General features: G+C 42.2%; 1 protein-coding gene across 1 annotated transcript in view; it reads right to left on the bottom strand.

Moving 5' to 3' along the window:
• Positions 1-11,851: 11,851 nt before the first annotated feature.
• LOC127622807 (tyrosine-protein kinase BAZ1B-like) overlaps positions 11,852-23,316 on the bottom strand; it is a 40,961-nt gene continuing 29,496 nt past the window's right edge. The window contains 4 exon segments of the mRNA XM_052096896.1: positions 11,852-14,323; positions 15,026-15,132; positions 20,022-20,293; positions 20,396-20,493. Of these exon segments, the coding sequence (XP_051952856.1) occupies positions 13,669-14,323; positions 15,026-15,132; positions 20,022-20,293; positions 20,396-20,493 (1,132 nt within the window). The 3' untranslated portion in view covers positions 11,852-13,668.

Raw genomic sequence — 23,316 nt, 5'->3', positions numbered from 1 at the left:
AGGAGAACAACAGGAAAAATGCTTGACAGAATTTCTTTGGATTACAAGGGTTAGGGACAGTGTTTGTGATGATACAGTATGTGGCTGAGTGTGGTCTCTGATTAAAGTGCTCAGATCAGCACGACAGCTGGTCAGTTCCTCAGTGAAAGAATCTCATTATTAAATTGACTATACACCAAGAGCCCGCCTCATTGACTGATCTATTTTTTCTATCATGTTCGATGTGCTTTCCCAGTTGCAAGAGCCATTAACTCAGCAGTTAGTTCTGTCGGTCAAGGGATTAATGACCCCCTGCTGGCAGAAGCTAATCCGAGCACTGTGTCCCTCCGGCTAGGTGGCAATTTTGTAAATATAGCTTACAACTGAAAATCACGTGACAAATTGGCTAGTGTGACACCAACTTTAGGTGTTCTAAGTGGTTTCTAACATGTTGCCATTTAGTTGTTTTGACAGCCAACAACTGCACAAATTGAACATGAACTAATTTTGACTCCAAATATGACCTAAAATGTTTGTTTTACTCTTTTTGGATCACTTGTTTTGTTAGTTTCTGTTTCTTTTGGAGACCGAGACCGCAAAAACAGTCCAGTGGCAACCAGAATCATCGTGGCGCCGCCCAGTGATTGGTGATACGGGGCATTTTCCTGGTGGGCCGACGCACTTTGGGGCCGATCAGGTGCGGGCAGGCCATCAGGAGAACCGAGGGGGCCTGTGGGTCGGCAGCAAAATATGCCGAATGGGCCGCGAGAAGCTAAAATGAGCCGCCGCGTTATGCATAATAGACAACAAAATGGTGCCGCGATATGCAGAAAAGGACAGGACAGCAGTTTTGGGCCAGTTGCCATGTAAAATCCTGGGCCAATTTATCTTCCCAGTCCAGACCTGGTCAGGAAGACTGTATGTAGATGTCGCATTAGCAACTGCTCCTATGTACCGCGATACGTTGGCGTGTACACCATTTTGAAAAGGTCAAGAGCCCTCCATAAACACATGGAAGTGAATTGACAGTTGACAATCTGGAGTCTTTTGAAGTCAATTTTCACAAGATTTAATTTTCCATAATGGTTGGACAATATTGTAGATGATTCCAAATGAATCAGAGTATTAGTAAAATATGGTGAAATGTGACGACATACATTCAATCAGGTCTGCTTGTTGACCATTCTAAGATGGCACAGTTGACTTATTCCAGCCATCAGAATACAATATCTTCTTATGTACTGTATATCTATTTTTCTGAGGAGTTTTAGCACATTGCTATGCAATTGATCAGGTGTTTTGAATTATTATTAACACATAGTTAGTTGATGGCTTAGATTCTGGGTTGTTGCAATGTGGCTGCTTATTAGCCCAAGAGAGTCTCTCTATGATATTCTGGTCCCTAGAACTGACTCGTGTCCCTATTTTCAATTTGAGTCTGTGGGATTTTTTAGCTTTTTTTAAATTGGCGGGCAAAAATTGTAAGTCGAATGATAAAAAATAAAATGTGATAGCACACGTCTCCTCAATAACCAATGAATGCTGGTTAATTCTCACATTAACATCTGGCCACCTTTGCCTTGCTGGCGACAACAGCCAAGCGCATGAAAGTTTGTGTGTTTTAACAGTGAATAGTTGAGTGAGTTTGTGTTTTTCATGTGGGAGCGTTGTGTAATGAAGACCAGGGTTAAAGGGTCCAGCCCCCAATTTATTTGGGGTGTTAGTTTTTAATTAAATGTGTAAGTGATGCCCTGCGGCGAGGGCAGAGCCTGTCTTTATTTGCTTTCAGGATGAGTGTCAGATTAGGTTTTAGGAAGGGCATCTGTCCATGCGAGTGTGAAACAGAAAAGGAGGTAAAGACTTCATAAGGCCACACTGGAGGCGCTGAGGGTGCGAAAATCACTTCTCTTCTCTTTTTTTTCTCCTTCTCTATTTGTTTTTCTTCCCCGGCCAAGCAGAGCACCTTCATGGTTTCACACAGAAACCCTTTTGTCTCAAATTCTCCTCCCTTTTCTCCTTGTCTGTCCACAAATAAATTAACGGGAAATACAGTAGCTTTAGGACTCCTTAAGGGGCTGTTCACACAGGACACACTCATGTGTCCATCTGTGCTGTTTTCAACATAAAAACACTCCAGTGTTTCAATCCATACCTTTAGAAGTGATATGATAGGTGTGGGTGAGAAACAGATCAATATTGGTTAACTTTGTGTAGTCCCTCAAAAACAGCCATATTTGAAACTCAATCTAAAGAAAATGAACAAATATTACATTATAACTTATAAAACTACATTTCAGGGTTAACACATAATGTATACCCAACATATTTCATCTGAATGTATCAAAATGTTCAAGGCGATGTTGGGTGCTTCAACAGCTTCAACAGGCCAACGCAAAGACGCTTTGACTAGAGCGACATCTCACATATTCAGTGTTTGTTTATACACAGAACGGCATGTGTTTCTCCCAGACAGCAGCAGCAGCCAAATGAGACATGTTTTTAAAAGTTGAAATGAAATGCATCAATACGATTAAAGATGTCCATCTAGTCCAACAATTAAATATAGCACAGATGGGTGCAAAAACTGTCCAGGACGCCTTCAAAACAACAGGAAACAGCGCAGCTGAATGAAACACAATGGAGGTCTCCTTTTTAGAATTATAACTTGGCATTGCATCTTTTAAAAGCAGCCCAAGATGCATGATAATGGTCAAAGACTTTCATCTAGTGTATAAAAATATTTAAATCCAGATAGGCACATGAAGGTGTCCTGTGTAAGTAGACTATGCTGTAGATGAATCTCCCATGATAGGCCCATCTCGCTCATCTTAATCTGTGTGACTGAGCTCCGGTGGGCGGGGCCAAAGGTGCAATGACAAAATATAATGTCTTGCAGGAGGCAGTAATTATGCAGGTGTATTTGGTCCTTGTGATGTCACAAGTTCCACAAATTCCAAACACCCCGTTTCTAGAGCCTGGAAACGCTAATAAATAAATGCTACTTTTCTATTAAGGAGGAAGTTTTCAGTTCGGAAACGTACAGTATTTTAATGATCACTTGTATGTCAAATGATCAAGGGAAATTTGATTCCTCATGTCATGACCCCTATAAAAAGGGTTTTGGACACTTTTCAGCTGGACAGTCTGGGAGAACTGCTTAAACCAGCTAACAGATGATGTGCTGTTAATAATTTTCTGCATTAATGACATTCTATATTAATGTGATTCAGTTCACACACTCTATTAATTTTACATAATGGTAAGTATATGATATAGTAGATGAACCGCATAGACCCTGTACAGTTCCCAAGGCTGTGTAAATGTTACAGATTCAATTTGGAAGGCTATCCATCACCACCCCTCTTGCTATTTAGTGCTCTTGGGTATGAAACAGACTCTTTCCCATGCTGTTTTGTGACTGGGCTTCTGTTTGAATAAGTGGTGGGTACCGATGTGGTTGGAACGGTGAAAGTTGGTGTGTGCAGACAGCATGGGGCCTGCAACGTTCTTCAATCGACTCTTTCAGGCAAAGAAACACAGTCAGTGAGTGTCCAGCGAGAGAGTACTAATAGTCTTAATACAGCCGCAGGTATTTTAAGTGTTCAGAGTGGACTCATAGTTGTTGATCATGGTGGTCAGATATAGTTCTTGTTTTCTTTGTGTAAGAAATACATAGGTGGTATGCACTTTGGTAGTGCCGTGGTTACCGTTGGTAACACCATGGTATTTTGAAATATATAAGCCCCAAAAAGTATTTAAAGTTTAAAAATGTCTGAATGTCATCACATAAGAAAACTAAATGTCAAACCATGTGACATCTGCACACAAATGATGCTTTTCTTAGAACTAACTACACTTTTATGGGACAGTTTTTGTAACATTTAATGAACCCGTGATTTTTTTGTAGGTGTATGACTTCAGTACCCTTCAAGTTCACACAGGTGTTCTAGCAGAGTAACCACTGGTGTAGTTCATCACATTAACTGTGGACATGTTTCACTAACGTTTGACAACCAGAGTAAAGTTACCTTTTGACTTTTTAAATAGTATATATATTGTGTTTTATTTATTTATTTAAAACCTAAAAAAAACTTCTTGTGACATGTTTAGCCTGAAAAGTGTGCATGTGCTCACGGTGGCAAACCAAGAGTGTCATTGTTATCTAATAGAATGACATTCATACTGTTGGCCTACATTTGTTTGTGTGACTTAAGAGTCCATATACCAGCACTGTATTGCATGATATCCATATAAGATGGTATTTACATGTTACGCCAAGGTGCTTTAGTGAATACCATGGGATAAACATGGTAAATTTCTGTTCTAAAAAAAAAGGTAATATTTGATACTTTGTGTTAAAAGTGTTTTGCTAATGTTTCACAGCTTTGTATGGAAGGTAAAAACATTCTTGGGACACTTTCATGCATAAATTATAACCAGTTGTTCAGGAGTTGTTGTTTTTTTCCTATTTGTTTCTATTCTCCATCTGGGATGGAAAATCAATTAAAATCAATATTCTGGGCTATGCATATAATATATACTGTATGGACATATCAATGACTATTTAGCCTGAGATGGAGCACTTATAAAAATTAAAAATAATGGGAGATATATGAATACACCATATACAGTATGGTGGGTGTAAAAAAGGAAGTCCTGCTTTACAGATAAAATAACCAATCACCTATTAGATACACCCTGTCAGTCAAATCGAATACATGCATGCACATAAGCAACATTTTTTTAGCGTAACCTGAGGTCAAATTATTTAAAAAATGTTCTTTGATCGTAACCGTGTCCAAATGTTTTGGAGTTTCCCCATTTACATGAGTTTTTATAGTTGATAGTTTATGTTGGCTGATATAAAGATGCCAACATTGAATAGACGTTAATTATATCCAGGGTTGGGGAGTAACAGAATACATGTAACGGGATTATGTATTTAAAATACAAAATATAAGTAACTGTATTCCACTGCAGTTACAATTTAAATAATTGCTAATTAGAATACAGTTACATTCAAAAAGTATTTTGATTACTGAAGAGATTACTTTACATTTTATTGTCTATTGTTTCATTTAATATTTAGTGCTTTCAGATGGAAAACATTTATACATATAAATGATGCGATCCAAAGTCCATTTGAACAGCTGTGAAACACTTTCATATGATGTGTTACATTCATACGAGCAGGCAGAGAAGTAAGATTGAAGTAAGTTTGGAGCAGAAGAAATAGAAATAAACCTTGTGTAAATTGTTAGCTTTATGCTACGCTAAAATGCTATTTCTAGCCATTTTACATGCACATGTTACCAGACACGATCATATTTTATTATCAAGAAAATTCACGTTGGATCACAATAATTTTCTTTCTAGTAAGACCTTTGATATTAGGGCAAAAATCATATTCTTGATAATAATTTTTTTATTGTTTTCCTGTAACAATATCTAAAAATCCTTAAAACAAAATCAATTAGATTGATCTTGTTTTAGAAACAACACTGCATAAGATATTTAGATTTTTCTGAGAATGTATTTTTAACGTGTATTTTGTCTTACTCTGTACTGGCAGAATTTTTATAGTCAAAACAAGTGAAAAAATCTACTAGTGCTGAAGTAGTAATCCAAAGTATTTAGATTACAATACTGACCTTAAGTAATATAATGAGATATGTTACAAATCTGCAGTGGAATACATTTCAAAATTAACCCTCCCATCCCTGATTATATATTATATATATTGAGTCATGCATCCTTCACAAAGACGAATCTGTCCGATTCCAGCCTTGCTGAAGCACCCCCAGATCATCACGATCCTCCACCTGGTCGTCTAACGGTTAGACGGAGACCGTGAGAGGCCTTCAAGCCACAGTGTCTCATCACTGTGAAATTTGGTGGAGGATCGGTGATGATCTGGGGGTGATTCATCAAGGCTGGATTCGGGCAGATTTGTCTTTGTGAAGGCCGCATGAATGAAGCCATGTACAAGGTTATCCTGGAAGAAAACTTGCTTCCTTCTGCACTGACAATGTTCTCCAACTCTGAGGATTGTTTTTTCCAGCAGGACAATGATCCATACCACACAGCCAGATCAATCAAGGTGTGGATGGAGGCTCACCGGATCAAGACCCTGTTATGGCCAGCTCAATCTCCAGACCTGAACCCCATTGAAAACCTCTGGAATGTGATCAAGAGGAAGATGGATGCCCACAAGCCATTAAACAAAGCCGAGCTGCTTGAATTTTTTCACCAGGAGTGGCATAAAGTCACCCAACAGCAATGTGAAAGACTGGTTCGTTATGCGGAAAAAAAATTCAATGTGAAAAAACATTCGTTATGCATGATGTCCAAATCACCGGACACTATTTGTATAAAATCAATATTTGGAACATATAGCAATTATACTGTTCCTTAGATCTTACTCTTTGTCATCTTTATTTTGTAATCCTTGCCAGGCATTGATTGGACAGATATTTCACAGGTGCTCGGCATGTCTGGCCTTCTGTCCGCCATATTCGTTTTCAGTTATTTTAATTTCACTAAACTACTTGCTACTAGTTTCCTGCATATGATGCAATGAAGTAGTGTCAACCTAAGAGTATTTTATGCAACTACACCATTATAACCTATCCATTTAGAAAAAAACAAGACTTTTATATAGCTGTCCACTGTAATGATCAGTAGTACCTGAAAGGGTTAAAGGCATAGTTCACCCAAATCTGCAAATGTTCTCATCATTTACTCCCCTTTATGTCATCCCAGATGTGAATTTCTTTATTCTGCAGGACACCAATTAAGGTTTTTGAAGAACACATCAGTTTGTAAGTGCAAAATGTTGATTTTATTCATATTTTTGCATGTGGCTCTATTTTTATATTTCTTTTGTAAAGCACTTTGGTCAGCATGTTTTGTTTTTAAATGGGCAATAAAAATGTATTGATTGATTAACGTCTATCAACCGATGTGAGGTATTAAAGCTGACCCTGCAGAGCTCCCGTGTCAGCACGCTGGCGTGTCCTGTGCCATGCCGGGTCTGCTGTCGCTAGGCCACTGCACCCACCAAACCTGTCTGGGTATGATTACCTCCACATCTGTAATGGATTACAGTTCCCGCTGCCATTCAAAGACTCCTTTATAGGCCGACCGGTCCCTTAATGTTACACACACACACACACCTATTCACATTCAAGTCTGAAAGCACAAACACTATTCACGGAGGGAAAAAACAGCCTATGTAAACAAATACAAGAACACAAAAATCACAGTTTCATCCACAAACACCCACACATGAATTGAAAGGTCTCAGTTACAAAATCTGTAAAACAAAATCCTCCCTTTTCCTGCAGCTCTACAAGACAGCTGCTTCTGTCCATTTCTTTAATGGCTAGTTTGAGATGCTTTGTGTAAGTGTGGTAGGGATTCCTTTCTATTGTCACGGTCTTTGATGTCTTCATATTATATTCCCTCGAAACTGTGCCACATTCACACACTGCTTCCATCTCCATTAAAAAAAACAATATACCAGACAATATAACTATATCTGCATTGTTAAATAAGTGCCATTATATAAACCACATAACTATCAATGTGATCACATTGGAAGTCAACATGTGGTTTCCGAGAGTTCCACGTTATGGGATTGGACACATTATGCCAACTTTGCCACGGTTTACCTTCTCTTGTGGCGCAGCCAGAAGCACGTTGCATCATTAGTGTGGGGACTCGGGTTCGGATCCTGTGTTGAAACCTGGAAGTAATCGAGTATCAGTGACAAGTGTGATTCCGAGGTTGCATTTTCCATCTAACATTACATATTTACTTCACTGATGGTTAGGTTTAGGTTTTCAGTTGGGGAGGAGAATTTATTAAATATGAATTCCTCTTTTCTGTATAACAGCTAAAAAACAACTCACTTCACAACTTGCCACAGCTGCCCCTGTGTGGACATTTCACCTGGAAAATCAGCTCACACGGGCCCATATGCTCAACATCAAATTTCAGTAAACACAGACTGATTTTAACTAAATAAAATAATTCCTTTTAATAAATATTCATTTTGTTTGGGAAATGAAATCAGTACGTTTCAATACACATTTTATGGGCAGACAATGTTTATACATGAGTACACTGGTTTAGAGGCTCAGAAAATGCTCAAGCCTATTTCTCTCAAAACTTTAAAGATTACTACCAAAAAGGTTTTAATCATCAAAGAAATACAACCAGGACATGAAAGACAAGAGAGAGATAATCTCTCCATTTTAAAGAAGATTTTAGAGTTACCTTGCGGAGCACAAAACACCTGAAACGGTTTCTTGATAAAGCGGGTCCATCATAGTCACTCTGCAAAACAGAAGCAGAGACCTGTCAAACAAGATACTACAAGAGACATGCTGTGAGCTGATGGATTAAAAGTTTACAAAAGCTGTTTCTGCAAGGTTCTTAGCTCTGTGTCAAAGCAGACTGATCTCACGGAGAAATCGGAAACAGTAGGTTGACTTTTCTTTAGGTAAAAACAATCTGAGCTCCATTTTCTAGATAGAATGTCCACAGAGGGGTGCCAAAAGAGAGTTGTGAAGAGAGTTGCTTTCAGCTGTTCAGGATGTAATACAGTGAAGAGGAATGCATATTTTACAAACTGAACACCCCCCGGTGCTTGTCGGCGAGTCTGCATAATGTGCCGATCCTAATATACCGAGACCCAGACTAGCAATGCCATCATATCATGCTGTATGGCATTTTCCACAAACACTTTGGTGTCCCATGACTTTTAAAGCATTTAAGGCAAAAATCCCATGTTGTTTGTTGTGAGAACATAGAATTAATCAAGCATGAAATGCAACTAGTTTTAAATGCATTAAATGCCTCCTCCCCCCAGTTGTATTTAACAGCCGAAATCATACGAGTGTTTACATGCACACCAATATGCCGATAACTGCCAAAAATCTGACCACGCAAGAAAATCGCTTACCCTGATAAAGGAACGCCATTACAAATATATTTTTATGCCCAACTTTAAACCCTATTCATGGAAAGTGCCATATAATTCAATTAAGTTAACTGACGGGTGTTTGGAGTTGGCATCAAAGCATACTATGTGTGAAATTTGTATGAAAATATTCCCGTTTTGCACTGCCTAACCTCAACTGTCCCTCCACTTTCCTTCTCAAACTTCATCTCTCCTGTGTATTACTGTAATTTACTCATTCACTTTACTCCATCAACAGGACTGCATCTGTCTCCATCCTTTGTTCTCCTCCGATGTCCTCTCTTTCCAAAACACTTCAAATATTCATTTGTATCTCAGGTTTTAGTCCCGTCTCTGTCCCTTTTCTCTCCTCAGTGGAAAGTCTGGAGCTAGGCTGACTGAGTGGCGACGGAAGGAAGGCCAATTATCTTCTGCCACCTGAGACTTCCAACAAAAACACCAGCATGTGCAATTAAAGAATGAATGGTGTACCTCTCTTTACTCTCTCACCCTTTCATGATCCAGGCCCCATTACGAGTGGACAGGAGCAGCGGGAGCCAGTGAGCGAATGGTTCAGAAAAATGTCTTTTATGCTAGAAAACTCAAAAAACCTCTTCAGATTATGACTTTAGATTATTGAACACGTCCACTGTCGCCCGTTTGTAAAACTAAGGCTCTAAGCCAAAACATAGTGAAGTGCCTTGTGTTCTGTGAGCATAAGCAGATGCCTTCTAAGTAGGGGTGTGATAATTCACAATGACAATGATTCAATTCCATTCCGATTCTATACCTTAACAATTATGATGCATCATAAAATCTGAAACCAGTAATTACGGATGAAATGTCATGTGTAGGCAGATATGATCCAGGTTTTAATTAAGCAGGGTCATAAAATTAAAAACTGACTATAAGTAGCATGTAAAGGTGGTAACCGTGAGTTCCCTATTCATTTTGGGGAAAGAGGCGCTAGGTGGCTAAACGGAGACGCCTCCGCTTGTCAAGCCCATTTACGAGAATTAATTATGGAGAAATGACAAATTGTTTGGAGATACAAAGCAATATTAATTAGGCTGATTAAATCTGAGAGGAATAAAGGCCGACCGGAGACAGCGGTGCGACAGAGAGAGTTACGGACAGCTGTCCGACACCTGTGTGTGAGTTTGCCTTTTTGGTTGTTTATCATTCAAATATTATTTATATCATCAAGCCGGTTCTTGCCTCCTCCTTTCCAATGAACTAGGAATAACTGGTGCCTAAACCCAGGAACCTGAAGTACACCCCATGGAGTCCTCGCAGTTGGCCGAGATTCTCAAGTCCCTCGCAGGTCTACACCAGACAAACACACAAAGGGGTCGGACAGGTGTCTGTAACTCTGTCACACCACCATCTCCTGTCAGCCTTATCCCTCTTAGGCTTAAATAGCCTAATTAGGGGCCTGGTGTGCGGAATCACGACCGGCCCTGCCCTCCACCCTGCCACAATAATCAATTCTTAAATTTCGGAATCGATGCATCAATTTCTTCGATTGATGCAATGCAATACATTTTTCCACCCCTACTTCTAAGGTAGCATACTAATCATCATGGGACCTCATAAGTAACTTTTTTGAAATGCTCAACATAGGCAGCATCTGTGTCAAACAAATTGCGCTCCTCATGTGAAGCACACAGGAGACGCAAATCACATTTAATTTCAATAGTTTCTCGTTAGTAAAGAATCCATGCGACTCTTTCTGAGATGCCTGCTGAACAGCCACCATTCTTAAAGGGACAGTACCATTTTAGCTCTCAATGTGAAACTTTTAAATACTACAAAAAAACATGTATAATAAATATGTAAATATATTATAATTAATTTACTAAATGCGCTCCAATTGTTGACATGTTGCTAACCGAATTACTCGATTACATACGTAGCACTTTTGGGATTACCAGTGTTCTCAGTGCCAAGGCTCTTCCAAGTTAGGCTGCATGATAATGCTACCAAACTCATTTTTGGCCAAATTCAAAATACTAAAACGCATTGATTTTGCTATGTTTAGACCAATCAACCCCACTGAAACGTGTTTTCCACCAAAAAATAATGACTTTCAAAAACACTCTCCAAAACCGCATCCTAATGAAAATGCTTACATTAGAGAACTGAATAGAGGTTTTAAACTTGAACAGATTAGTAAAAATGCAGCTAAAGCAGGACATGTACCATGTACAGAGAATGCACTTACATAATGCACTTAGATAAGCTTCGAAATATTCTAAATCCATCCAAGATCGTTGGTGAAGTGAGAAAAATGTATAAATGACACACCAAAAAATATCAAATATAATTATTTTCTGTTAGATATAATAGGCCATTGCGTCGTTAGATTGGCAACATGCTAACGGAAAACTAATGAATAATGAGTAAAGTCTTTCATAAACGTTGGTCAGGAGCACTAATTATATGACGCAGAGTTGCTGCCTTTGTAGTGCATTCCAAATCAGTTACTTATGAGGTTCCATGCCAGTTACAATGCTGCTTTAGATGGTAGCTGCCTAGACAATAAGGCTCACTGTTATGGGACTGCCTACTCCACAAAGGATGTTTACTATGCTGCCATAGAATTAGGTATCCCAGACTGCATCAGCATCGACTACCTACCTTTGGAACAGCCTTCGCATCTGGTGTGGGTCTATGATGCCTTAGAAAACTGCCTACATAGGCAGGTCATTTGGTTTTGAAACAGTGTCTTAATCGGCCACTGGGTCAGACTGTTTTTAACAATATCAGTATTTTTTATGTCTCAAATGAGAGGAAAGACCATGACAAATCTTGGACATTGTACAATGTTTTATTAAAAAGTAAAGAATTACACAAGAAAAACAATCTATCGGCCCCCAAAGCTACCAGGCCCTCCCTCCCTACCCCTCACTTTTATATAACAAGATTTTACAACTGGCAGTGACACTAAAAGGATCTTTATAAAAGGAAAACACTTTTAGAAATAAAAATGAAGTCTCAAAAAAAATCAGAGGGTGCAAAAGAGGTTAGGAAATTCTTAAAGAACATCCCTACCAAGTTGCAGAGCTATAAATACATATTAACTGTATTTGATCACCACTAATACCTCCAACCTGAAAGAAAGCATTTACAACTGTGAGGAGACTCACTTGAACCAGAGGACAGAATCCAGAACATCTTGGTGGTACATTCCAAAGTTTCTGCCCGTTTATCAGTTATTTCCCAGCCATTGTGATGATAATGGAAATTGAAGATGAATATGCTGTAAGTTTACGAAAATGGTAATAAAAGTAAAAAAGCACAAAAACCGTGACGTCAAGTCCAGAGACACAAAAAGGTTATGATACAATGACCTTGTTTTCCTTTTACCAAATTAAGCTTGAGCCAAATCTAGATGGGGAGGGGAGAATACAAGCAGAAACCTTCATTAAAAATTTGTTTCAATCAAGAATTGTCATGAATACGTGATGACATTACACAAAACTTTCGTTGTGGACTACCATACCTGAAGTCTTCAAACCAAGACTGCACATTTGAACACTTATTGCAGCGAATATGGCAAACTATCCCGAGACTTCTGTGATCAAATGCAAAATGCCGTCTAAAATGATAGTTATGGCATGTTTGATGAATGGACAAGCACACAACACCCAAACTTGAAACCCATTCTGTGCCATCCAATCAGACACTGGAATTTCAGGCATAGTGTCATAGTCAAGGGTTATAAAACGGATCTGTATTTGCTTTTATTATACTGATTGTTGACTTTTGATTAAGTTCATCACTGCAAGGTCTTTAGTGGGGATATAACATTCAAATGTCAGTTTAACAGCAAGGGGAACTTTATCTTGAGAGCAATAAATCTCTTAAGTTATATTGTAGTAGAGTGACATCTACTGGCTTCAAGGGAATAAGAGCAGCACGAGTTAAGATTATCGAGACGCCAACAGGCCACTTTACAAAATAGTGTTCAATACTCCTGCTTATTTCCAAGCTTCATTTTTATTCAAAAAAAGGCCTTGCCTGCCTAAATTATTCAACCAAACTTAAGGACAATAATCATTTTTATTGTGAAATGACCAAAAACAAAAAAGGACAAAAAGATGACTTTTAGTTCCACGTCATACCACCATGAGTGGTACGTGTCAATTAAACAGCTCAGAAAATGCAGAGCACATAAGGTCAGTTTCATAGACAGTCACTGGTTACTTCAATTGAAAGGTTGCATGAGGGTCTTCACAACCAGTCCAAGTTCCATTCTGGTAGATATTTTTTTTAAATTATTTTAGAGTGCTTTCTGAAACATCCTTCGACATCATCGAAATGTGATGTGGCTAGGTGTTGCAACACAATTACAAACTTTCAGGGAATACAAATGGTTAATTTCTTTTTTTTTTATCCCTTTTTTTTAGGGCAAATATCAAACGAAAAAAAAAAACATATTAAGAGCTCAGAGATGACATCTTGTTTTCAAATGCAAATCTCCAGGTTGATAAACAAGTGTCACAGTAATTAATCAACTTACAAATATAAATCAGCTTTCTCCAAAATATGAACATAAAACCCCCAAATAGTCAAATAAACAGAAACATCTACATTGGGGGCGAGGGAGGGTTCTGCCAGATATGCAGTGGGTATGGGGTGGCCCGTGATGCCTTGTGATTAAAAGGATAAAGGAAAAAGGAAGAAAAAAAAAAAAGAAAAAAAAAAAAAGCCCCCGGTCTTCATGAGCGTTTTAGCCTCCTGGAATGTTGCTGGGCCAGAGAGTCCTCGTCACTACTAGCCTCCTTGTCGTAAGTCACAGAACGTGACGTTCTTCTCAATCCAGTTCTTCTGCCATCCTTCTCACCGTCGCTTTCCTGTTCCTGATAAAATTTCCTTTTCGTCCGCTTGCTCTTCCTCTCTACAATTTCTTCATCCTCTTCCTTGCTTTCGCTGTCAGCATGTTTTAGCCGTCCACCGCTTTGCTTGGTTTTCCGTTGTCTCGCATCTTCCTCACCATCATCCTTCTGTCTGGCTTTTGCTTGCTTCCCGTTCTGTATCTTCTCCCCTTTGTCGTCATCCTCATCCTCCTGCTCCTCCTCCTCAGAGGATAATGCAGGGCGTTTGCGCATTCGACGGCGCAGGTAGCTGGCCCCAGGCAGGCTCTTCTGCAGAAGCTCAATGAAAGCCTGCTCTGTGCGCTCAGCGCAGCTGAGGACATGGCTTCTAGGCTGGTTGTACTCCTCTGCATTGGAGTAGATGAGCTTCATATCCTCTAGGAAGTCTTGGGCGCTGCGGTACTGGTGGGACGTGAACTTGTTCTGCATGGTGGCGAAGTCCATAGGGTTGCTGATGACTTCTTGATAATCCTCGGCTTCTTCAGCAGACACTGGTTCCCTGGACAAAGGGAAGAGAGAGCATGGGAATGAGAGTATAAGTTGTGTCATACAGTTTCATGCAATGCAAACTTAAATATATAGAATTTTGTGATGCATTAAACATTGTTAGGTTTAGCGTTTAAAAAAAAATATAATAATAATTTTAAAAGGTGCACTCAGTAATTCTACTCCAATACACGGTCAAAAGTAAATCTGGCTGATGCAAACTTTCTAAGCTCCGAGGAGGATAAATAGCTGAGAAACAGACCAAGAGGAAAAGGTCAGACAAATATAAACCAAAAAAGGATTATTTTGCATAGTTTGAATCCAGGGTGTGCTGAGTGACTCCAGCCCAGTCTCCTAAGCAACCAAATTGTCCCGGTTGCTAGGGAGGGCAGAGTCACATGGGGTAATGATTAAGTGGTTCTAGTTCTCAGTTGGGCACTTGGTAAATTGTGCGTGGATGGCGGAGAGTAGCATGAGTCTCCACATGCTGCAAGTCTCCGCGGTGTCATGCACAATGAGCCACATTATAAGATACGTGGATTGACAGTATCAGAAGTGGGGGCAACTGAGACTTGTCCTCCACCACCTGGATTGAGTTGAGTAACCATGACACCATGAGGACCTACTAAGTAGTGGGAATTGGGAATTCCAAATTGGGAGAAAAGGGGATAAAAAAATTTAAATAAGAAGCCATTCAATTCTGATGTGTGTGTACCTGAAGGGCCAGCTGTAGCGGAACTTCACAAGCTTCTGAAGGATCTCCTCACATTTCTCCAACTGAACCGTTTGTTTCCTATTTCCAGTCTTGGAGCTCAGTCGAACCTGCACACAATCAACACAACACTTCAAAAACTAGATCACCTATTTAAAGAAACATTTATAGTTCAATATTATTTAATGAATGAACCATTTCAAGACAAAATGAAATGTAAAATGCTGCGAACCACATCATAGAATTCGCTTTGTTCATTTTAGAGAACAGTTCTCTTACGAGAGGTTCTCTCGTATTGCGTAAGCTAGCTTACGCTACGGGAAAGATTAATCTTTTCTCAGATATTGAAGCCAAAAAACTATCCTTAATTTTGTATCCATTGGTCAACGCAGTGCGGCAGCTGCAGACCTTGAGCGGGCTAGCTAGCGAGCTCATTGGTTGCTCTGTGGCAACTGCTGCAGCCTATAGACGAGCTTGGGCTGAACTCGCGATCCAATGAGAGGCGTCCGCGCTCACTGCATCAAAGCCCGCCAAAAGGGCGTGACTAGAGTGCATATAAGCGTAGTTCGTAGGCTGGAACCCTGATTTTCATCTCTTCAGCGAAGCTCTTTGCATCACTGAACCGAAGCCGCGTCACCGCTCGAGGGGCATCAAGCAAGCGTGAACAGCGCCGAAGAAGCCGGCTGTCTTCGCCACCTTCAGCCGTCCTGCGAAGTTACGCCATCCGGCGACGTATCCTTTTAAAAGCAAGCTAGTTCTTAAAGAACTTCACAAAAGAGTACGAGTGTCTTTTAAGATGCCTCGCTCCACTTGCGCCTCATGCCGCTCCTCTCAGCACCAGAGACCGCCACATCATCTGGCGCTCTCTGCCTGGGACTGGGGCATGCAGAGCTCGCCTCGCCGAAGGTGGATGCAATCTCTGCGAGGAGCTGCCGATGTCGACCCCTGCGGGCTCGACTCGGCGCTCAGGACCGAGCCGCCGTGCCGCCTTCCATTCAGCTGCGCAGAAAAAGCGCCGCCTCAAAGGCTGCCGGAAACAGTGGTAGAAGCGATTGCCTCGCCGAGCCCATCCCTCGAAAGCATCGCCTTCACCCTCCCCGCCCACCCGGACGCCAGCAGTTGCCTCCGAGCGGCTGCTCTGCTGCCATCTCGGACGAAGGAGCGGAGGATAAGGGCTGTTCCATCATGGCTTCGGACAGCGAGGAGTGGTCAGGCTCACACGCCGCCTCCTCGGCCCAGGAATCCAGCAGGACCCACTCAGGGCCCCGTCTAAGGCCTGCAGAACAACTTCCGCCTGTGTTGGCCGCGCCTATTCCGCCGCCGGCCAAGCTGCATCTGCTCTGCACTCTATGGCCGTCCTACAGATCCTCCAAGCGGACCTTCTGCGGGAGTGGGATGAGGAAAGCAGGCATCCAGAGGTGGTTGCAGACATACGGAGTGCTACGGACCCCTCCGCGCTACCAAAGCTGCAGCCCAAGCTATAGGGAAGAGCATGGCGGCGCTGACTGTGACCGTGAGACATCTGTGGCTAACACTAGCCGACATGGGAGAAGCAGAGCGCTCTACGTTCCTCAACGCACCGCTCTCTCCATCCGGTCTCTTCGGCTCCGTGGTGAGTGGTATCATTGACCGGTTTTCAGAGGTCCAAAAGCCACACAAGCCATGAATCTCTTTCTGCCTCGTCCGCTAGCTCCTCTGCAGGTCGCCCACGTGAGCCTCCTGCACGAGCCTCTTCACAGCTCCAGCTCAACAAAGCCAGACTTCACAGCGCCGACAGGGCGGCCGCCTCGATCAGCGCTCAGACAGCCGCCGCAGACCGCCGCCCCCCCGCGGGCCTCAGACTAGAATTGCGCTGAAACCTGAACAACCGAAGTCCTCCTAGCTTTCTTGACAAAATGACGGATCAGTCCCGCTGCGGCCGGACCACCGTCAAAGCTTCGCCCCCTGTCAGTCCCCTTCCTTCAGGCTACTACAGTGGTAGATTCAGCAGCCAACAAGCCGGTGTTAACGCCCGCTTGCCTGCGCTCAAACGCCGTTTTCACGGCGACCCAAATAAATCTGGTAAAGAGCAAGCATGCCATATGTGTAGAAAATGTGCCCACAATCCAGTGTTCACCCCTACACACAAGCATTACACATCCCGTGGCCCTATCACGGCACACTCACATAAAGCGGTTACTGAACCGCTCGAAAGTGTTAGGGTTAATCAAACGCGACCCACGTAATCCGTGCTAGCGCTTCATTCTCTGCGCCGCTTCTGTCACACGGCCAGCAAACACTTCTCTGTATGTAAGTCCCGTGTCCGTGACTATGCTTGCGTGATCACTTAACAGACGTGACTCTTTCCCCATTCACCTCAATCGGAAGTCACTCACAGAACAGCCTGTCCATGCTGTCTGCGAGCAGTCCAGCATAAGCACAGTAAGCCGCCACACATTCTGTTCAGCTGCTGTGTGCGCAATCAGAGCGATTTGGCCACTCACCCTCTAACATTACGCTTCAAAGCGGGAAGATATTCCAGGGATATCCGAATGGGTGTTAAGCACAATAAAACAGGGCTATTTGCTACAGTTCGATCGCCGCCCTCCTCGCTTCAGAGCTGCTCGAAACTACTGTGAACACGGAAGCAGCGTGCATGCTTCGCTCAGAAATAGCAAACCTTCTGTGCAAAAGGGCCATAGAGAGAGTGCCGCCTCCCGAGCGAAGTCAGGGTTTTACAGCCGCTATTTTCTTGTCCCCAAGAAAGACGGCGGCCTCAGACCAATATTAGATCTCAGGGTTTTGAACAAAGCGCTTGCAAAAAGACCGCTCAAAATGCTTACAACCAGCAAACTCCTCGCAAGATGTGCCTAAGGGGACTGGTTTATTTTTCTCGATCTGAAAGATGCATACTTTCAGATTCAGATAAATCCCCGTCACAGGCCATTCTTGAGATTCGCCTTCGACGGCCAGGTTTATCAATACACCGTCCTTCCGCTCGCTCTGTCTTTAGCACCTCGTGACTTTCACGAGCGCATGGACGCTGGGCGCCGCACTCCCTGCGGAGTCAGGGTTTGCGAATTCTAAACTATTTGGACGATTGGCTGATTTTGGCACAATCGCATACGAAGCTTCTGTCTCACAGGACAGTTCTCAGTCATCTGAACAGTTTGGGCCTTGCAGTCAATTGGACCAAGAGCTCACTACAGCCCAGTCAGACAATTTCCTTCCTTGGAATAGAACTAGACTCAGTGGCAATGACGGCTCGCTTATCTACACAGCTGCGCCGTGTGCAGCTGACTAGTCAGCGTCATTTTAGATGAACAGCCTCACACCTCTGAAGAAGTTTCAGAGAGTGCTAGGCTACATGGCCTCAGCCGCAGCAGTACTTCAACTGGGTTTACTGCGCATGCGCCGCTTCAGCATTGGCTAAACACCCGCCGCCTCGCCGGGCTTGGGCCACAGGCCGCCAGCCAATCAGAGCGACTCAGACCTGTATTTCAGCTCTGCAGCCCTGGACAGTGGCCGAGTGGTATCAGCGGGAGTGATGATGGGAGCTGTATCTCGCCGAAAGTCATCTCGACAGACGCATCCAACACGGGTTGGGGTGCGGTCTGCGAGGGCTCTCGGTTTTTGGCCTATGGTCAGTTCAGGAAAAGCTCCTTCACATAAATTGTCTGGAAATGATAGCGGTCGAGTACGCCGCGGCGCTTCCTCCCGATCATTCAGGGTCACCACGCCCTGGTCCGCTCGGACAACAGGTCTGTGGTATCCTATCTAAACCATCAGGGCGGTGTCAGATCCAGGAACCTCTTCCATCTGATCGAAACGCATACTGAGTTGGTCCCAGCGCCACCTGCGCCGCTGAGGGCGACGCGACGTGCCAGGCCACCTGAACGACGGCCCAGACAGACTGTCCAGAGACAATATTCCCCAGGGAATGGTCCCTGCACGCTCAAACAGTCCAGACGTTATGGCGCATATTCGCAGAGCAGAGATAGACCTCTTTGCGCCAGAAGAGAACTCTCACTGCCCAATATTTTTCTCGAAGCGAGGACGCGCTGGCCCAGGACTGGCCCAACCGCGACGCTTTACGCCTTCCCTCCCGCCTCGCTATTGCCACAGGTAATACAGAGGATCAGGGAACGCGCCACTCGGTGCTCCTCATAGCCCGCGCTGGGAGAATCAAACATGGTTCCCGGAGCTTACGCAGCTGTCACTGACAGCCGCGTGGCCCATCCCAGTGAGAGCAGATCTCCTCTCGCAAGCTCGTGGAACGATCTGGCATCCCCACCCAGAGTGCTGGAGCTACACGCGTAGGTGATCAACGACTACCCGTCGCTTTGCCAGAAGGAGTAATAAACACCATCATACACGCTAGAGCCCCCTCCACGAGAAGACTCTATGCGCCAAAATGGTCTGTGTTTTCAAAATGGTGCAAAAAGACAGAGACCTGGACCCACGGACATGTGGGGTGTCTACACGCGTGCTTACGCAATACGAGAGAACCTCTCGTAAGAGAACGAATCGGTTACTAACGTAACCTCGGTTCTCTCTAGATGAGGGAACGAGTATTGCGTAACCGGCCGTGCTCGCGCCACGAGCGATTTTTCGCTTCATTCAATGAAAACCAGGGTTCCAGCCTACGAACTACGCTTATATGCACTCTAGTCACGCCCTTTTTGGCGGGCTTTGATGCAGTGAGCGCACGGACGCCTCTCATTGGATGCGAGTTCGCCCAAGCTCATCTATAGGCTGCAGCAGTTGCCGCAGAGCAACCAATGAGCTCGCTAGCTAGCCCGCTCAAGGTCTGCAGCTGCCGCACTGCGTTGACAATGGATACAAAATTAAGGATAATTTTTTTGCTTCAATATCTCAGAAAAGATGAATCTTTCCCGTAGCGTAAGCTAGCTTACGCAATACTCGTTCCCTCATCTAGAGAGAACCGAGGTTACGTTAGTAACCGATTAGTTTTTAATGTTTAGTCTGCTTTTGAGGGAGGATTTTCAATTCCACTTACCAGCTCATTGATGTCGGCAGAGTTGCTCGACGCTGGTTGTGATTTAGGTGCTGGTTTGACACTGGGTGGTGACTGCTTCGATGGTGGTTTAGTCTGTGCTGGAGATCTAGACCGTGGTGGATGTCTACTCCGTGGTGGAGATTTACTCTGAGATCTAGACCGTGGCGGAGATCTAGCCCGAGGCGCAGATCTAGCCTGAGTCGGTCTACTTTGTGGTGGTTTACTCTGTACTTTGGACTTCAAAGATGACTTTGACTTTTTCCTGGGCCTCACTGTAGTAATCAAACACAAGAGTCAAAATTAAGATTTCACTGCAATATTTACAGGAAAAAAAAAACATTGAAATAGGGAGCAACTTTCAGAGTGACACTCACAGCAGTGGCCAGTGTCCCGGTCCTCATCGGATTCTTCCTCTTCAGACTCTTTTTCCTCCTCGGAGTCATCCTCTTCCTCACTGTCCTCCTTGTAGTTTCTGCATACACACAAAGAGGGAATGACAAAGATCATTTTTATGTGGAACTTTGTGCTCGTCTTTACCTATACATACAGTCGGCAAGGAAGACATGCTAGACTGTGCAATATACACTACATCACACAACATTTCACAAACATTTTCAAAGTTGTTGAGTTTGATACATTTCTATAAATAAGTTACCGATTCATCACATACCGATTCATTTGTGCTACTCAAATGTTCATTATTTCACTGTTATTTTTTGTGCATTTAAAGGTTAAATATCGGTGTTTATGTATAGTTATTGTAAATTATTCTTCCACGCGTTCATTCAGTGAATGAACATCCTTTATTTTTATTTAAAAAAAATAAATGTATTAGAGCCAGAGGTCAACCGATAAATCGTTGAATATTCCGAATTTAAATTATCAGCATCGGCCAATAAATTTCCCCGTTTGGCACATTCTTTTTTCAAGTTGCGAGGGTGCAGAGAATCACCTGCTTGCAGTCTCATTTAAACTCACGCGAGAGCAACTTTAAAGTAAAAGCGATTCACGTGTGCTATAAGGGAATTACTGTATGAACAGAGTTTGATTTAGTCTTTTGTGAGAAAAGGCACATTTAAAATGATACAATTTTTTCAAACTTCAAGTTTTAGAGTAAATATAGTGATAAATACAGACCTAATTCCTCAAGTTGTGACTGTGCAAAATGTCAATAATAAAAAAACAAAATTATAATTTTTTTATTTAATATACATATTTTAAAAAAAAATCCCACTCAAAAAAAGTTGGGACAGTCGAGTGTTTACCACTGTGTAAAATCACCATTTCTTCCATTAACATTTAAGTGTTTGGGCACTGAAGACACAAATTTAAGTTTTAGCAAGCAGAATTTACCACCATTCATCCATTAAGCTGGTCTTCAGCAGCACAATTTTACAGGACCATACATTCTCAATTTGAGACAGTTCAGGACTGCCGGTACATTTTAAAATGTACTCCATTGGCTTTAATACCACTGACACTCTCTGAAATGTTACTGCTTGTAGTCTAGCTCAATGTCCCGCCCACAGCATTACTGTACTGGCCAATTACTTGTGACAAATAACCAAATCAACACATTTACATTTATTCATTTGACAGACGCTTTTATCCAAAGCGACTTACAAAAGAGGAAAACATAAGCGAATCATCTTAAGGAGACTACTACAAAGTTTCACTATCATCAGAATAGTATACAAAACAGATTTAAGTGCAACAAGAAATGTAAATAATTATTATTTTATTAAATATTTTTTAAACACTAATCCGTTTTCATGGGTGAGGTGGGAAAGAGGAAATTAACGAATGAAAGATGAATCATTGAGAGGAAAAGCGGTTTTCAAAAAGTATGCAGATACTGAAGCTGCAATAAACATCACAATACTAAATGCCAGCTGTCACCAATTAGCGGACCACAGTAATGGCCGCACTCTGGATTTGTTCCATCTGGACATCATGACAATGGCCATTTCTACACTTTAGGTTAGCAGCATGACAAAACAACAGATGTGTACACAGCAAGCGCTCCGGCGATATGGCCAAAATAGTTATCACAATAATCTTTTTCATATTGTTCAATATCGATATTTATCACAATACACATTTACACATTGCACTCTCTTTTTTTTATTTCAAAGTTGACAGAAGAAAAAATAAATTAGAAACAGACAAAATAGTCTCCACAAAACTGCACAGAGGGTCCAGAGACAGCCAAAGCAGTGGGGTCTGCGGGATCTTTTACCAATTGAATATGAATGTTAAAAGATCATCTGTTTGTTCTGAAGCATAATGACAGCAGTCCAGTATTTGTTGGAATATTTTTACATTAAAAATAAATATTTTTTGATGCTGAATGTGGGTTCAGGGGTGTCCAGAGGGAACATTTTGTATATTTTCATTAAATTGATGGACTAGTCTACCAACTAGTAATTTTAGTCTTTCCTTATCCATTCCAGACATCTAATGAATTTACACAAAATTAGAACCGAAATCGATTTGTTTATTCGATTAGTTTATTATTAAAGGCTCGTAACATGCTGATTAATAAAGATACATTTAAAAGGGAAAAACATTATGGTCTAAAAGGTGCTTTGAAACCACGTTAACTCATGCGGCACTTCATGTCTACACACATGCAGGAAAAAGAGGCAATGCTTGCGGAGCGTGACAGGGCAGAAATGATGCATGTTTGGTGCTAGAGAACAATATTCAAGATTACAGCGCAGAAAGATCAGAGCTGTTGCCACATCACTGTTGTTCTGTCATGCTCTTCACTAGAGACGATGAGAGGGCGTTGTCATGAAGTCTTGTGGTGCGGATGGAATAAATCCGGTGTCCGACGTAACCTAATTGTTAGCAAGACAGCTAGCATTAGCAAGTTCATCCAGTCTGACCCTAGATTACCACTGGCGCATTGCGCGAAGCTGAGAGAGTTTTCAATTAATTTCAAACAGAGCGTCATGCTCGCAAGGTGAATCGTAGGATTGGCAGCGGTGCGGAGAAAGCTCTCTCCTAGCGCTGTGAGCGCCTTTGAGCGGATTTCGTCCGCCCCAGTGGAAACGCAGCCTGAGAAAGCCAAACTGCTGGTGTTTTAGCAACACGCAGTAAATATCGAAAATTGCTCAAAAGCTTATCGTAGATTTTCTTTACCGTGATATATATATATATATATATAAATATCTCTCTCGATATTGTTTTATCACCCAGCCCTAGTAGATATCACTGATCACTTTCAGCGCTATAGCTTTGAATATTTTTCTAGATTTTACACAGAACAAGCAAGCGTCATTAATGTGGT

This window comes from Xyrauchen texanus, chromosome 29, assembly GCF_025860055.1.
Source record: "Xyrauchen texanus isolate HMW12.3.18 chromosome 29, RBS_HiC_50CHRs, whole genome shotgun sequence".
In the NCBI taxonomy this organism is placed as follows: domain Eukaryota; kingdom Metazoa; phylum Chordata; class Actinopteri; order Cypriniformes; family Catostomidae; genus Xyrauchen; species Xyrauchen texanus.
This window is presented reverse-complemented; position numbering and strand designations above follow the sequence as displayed.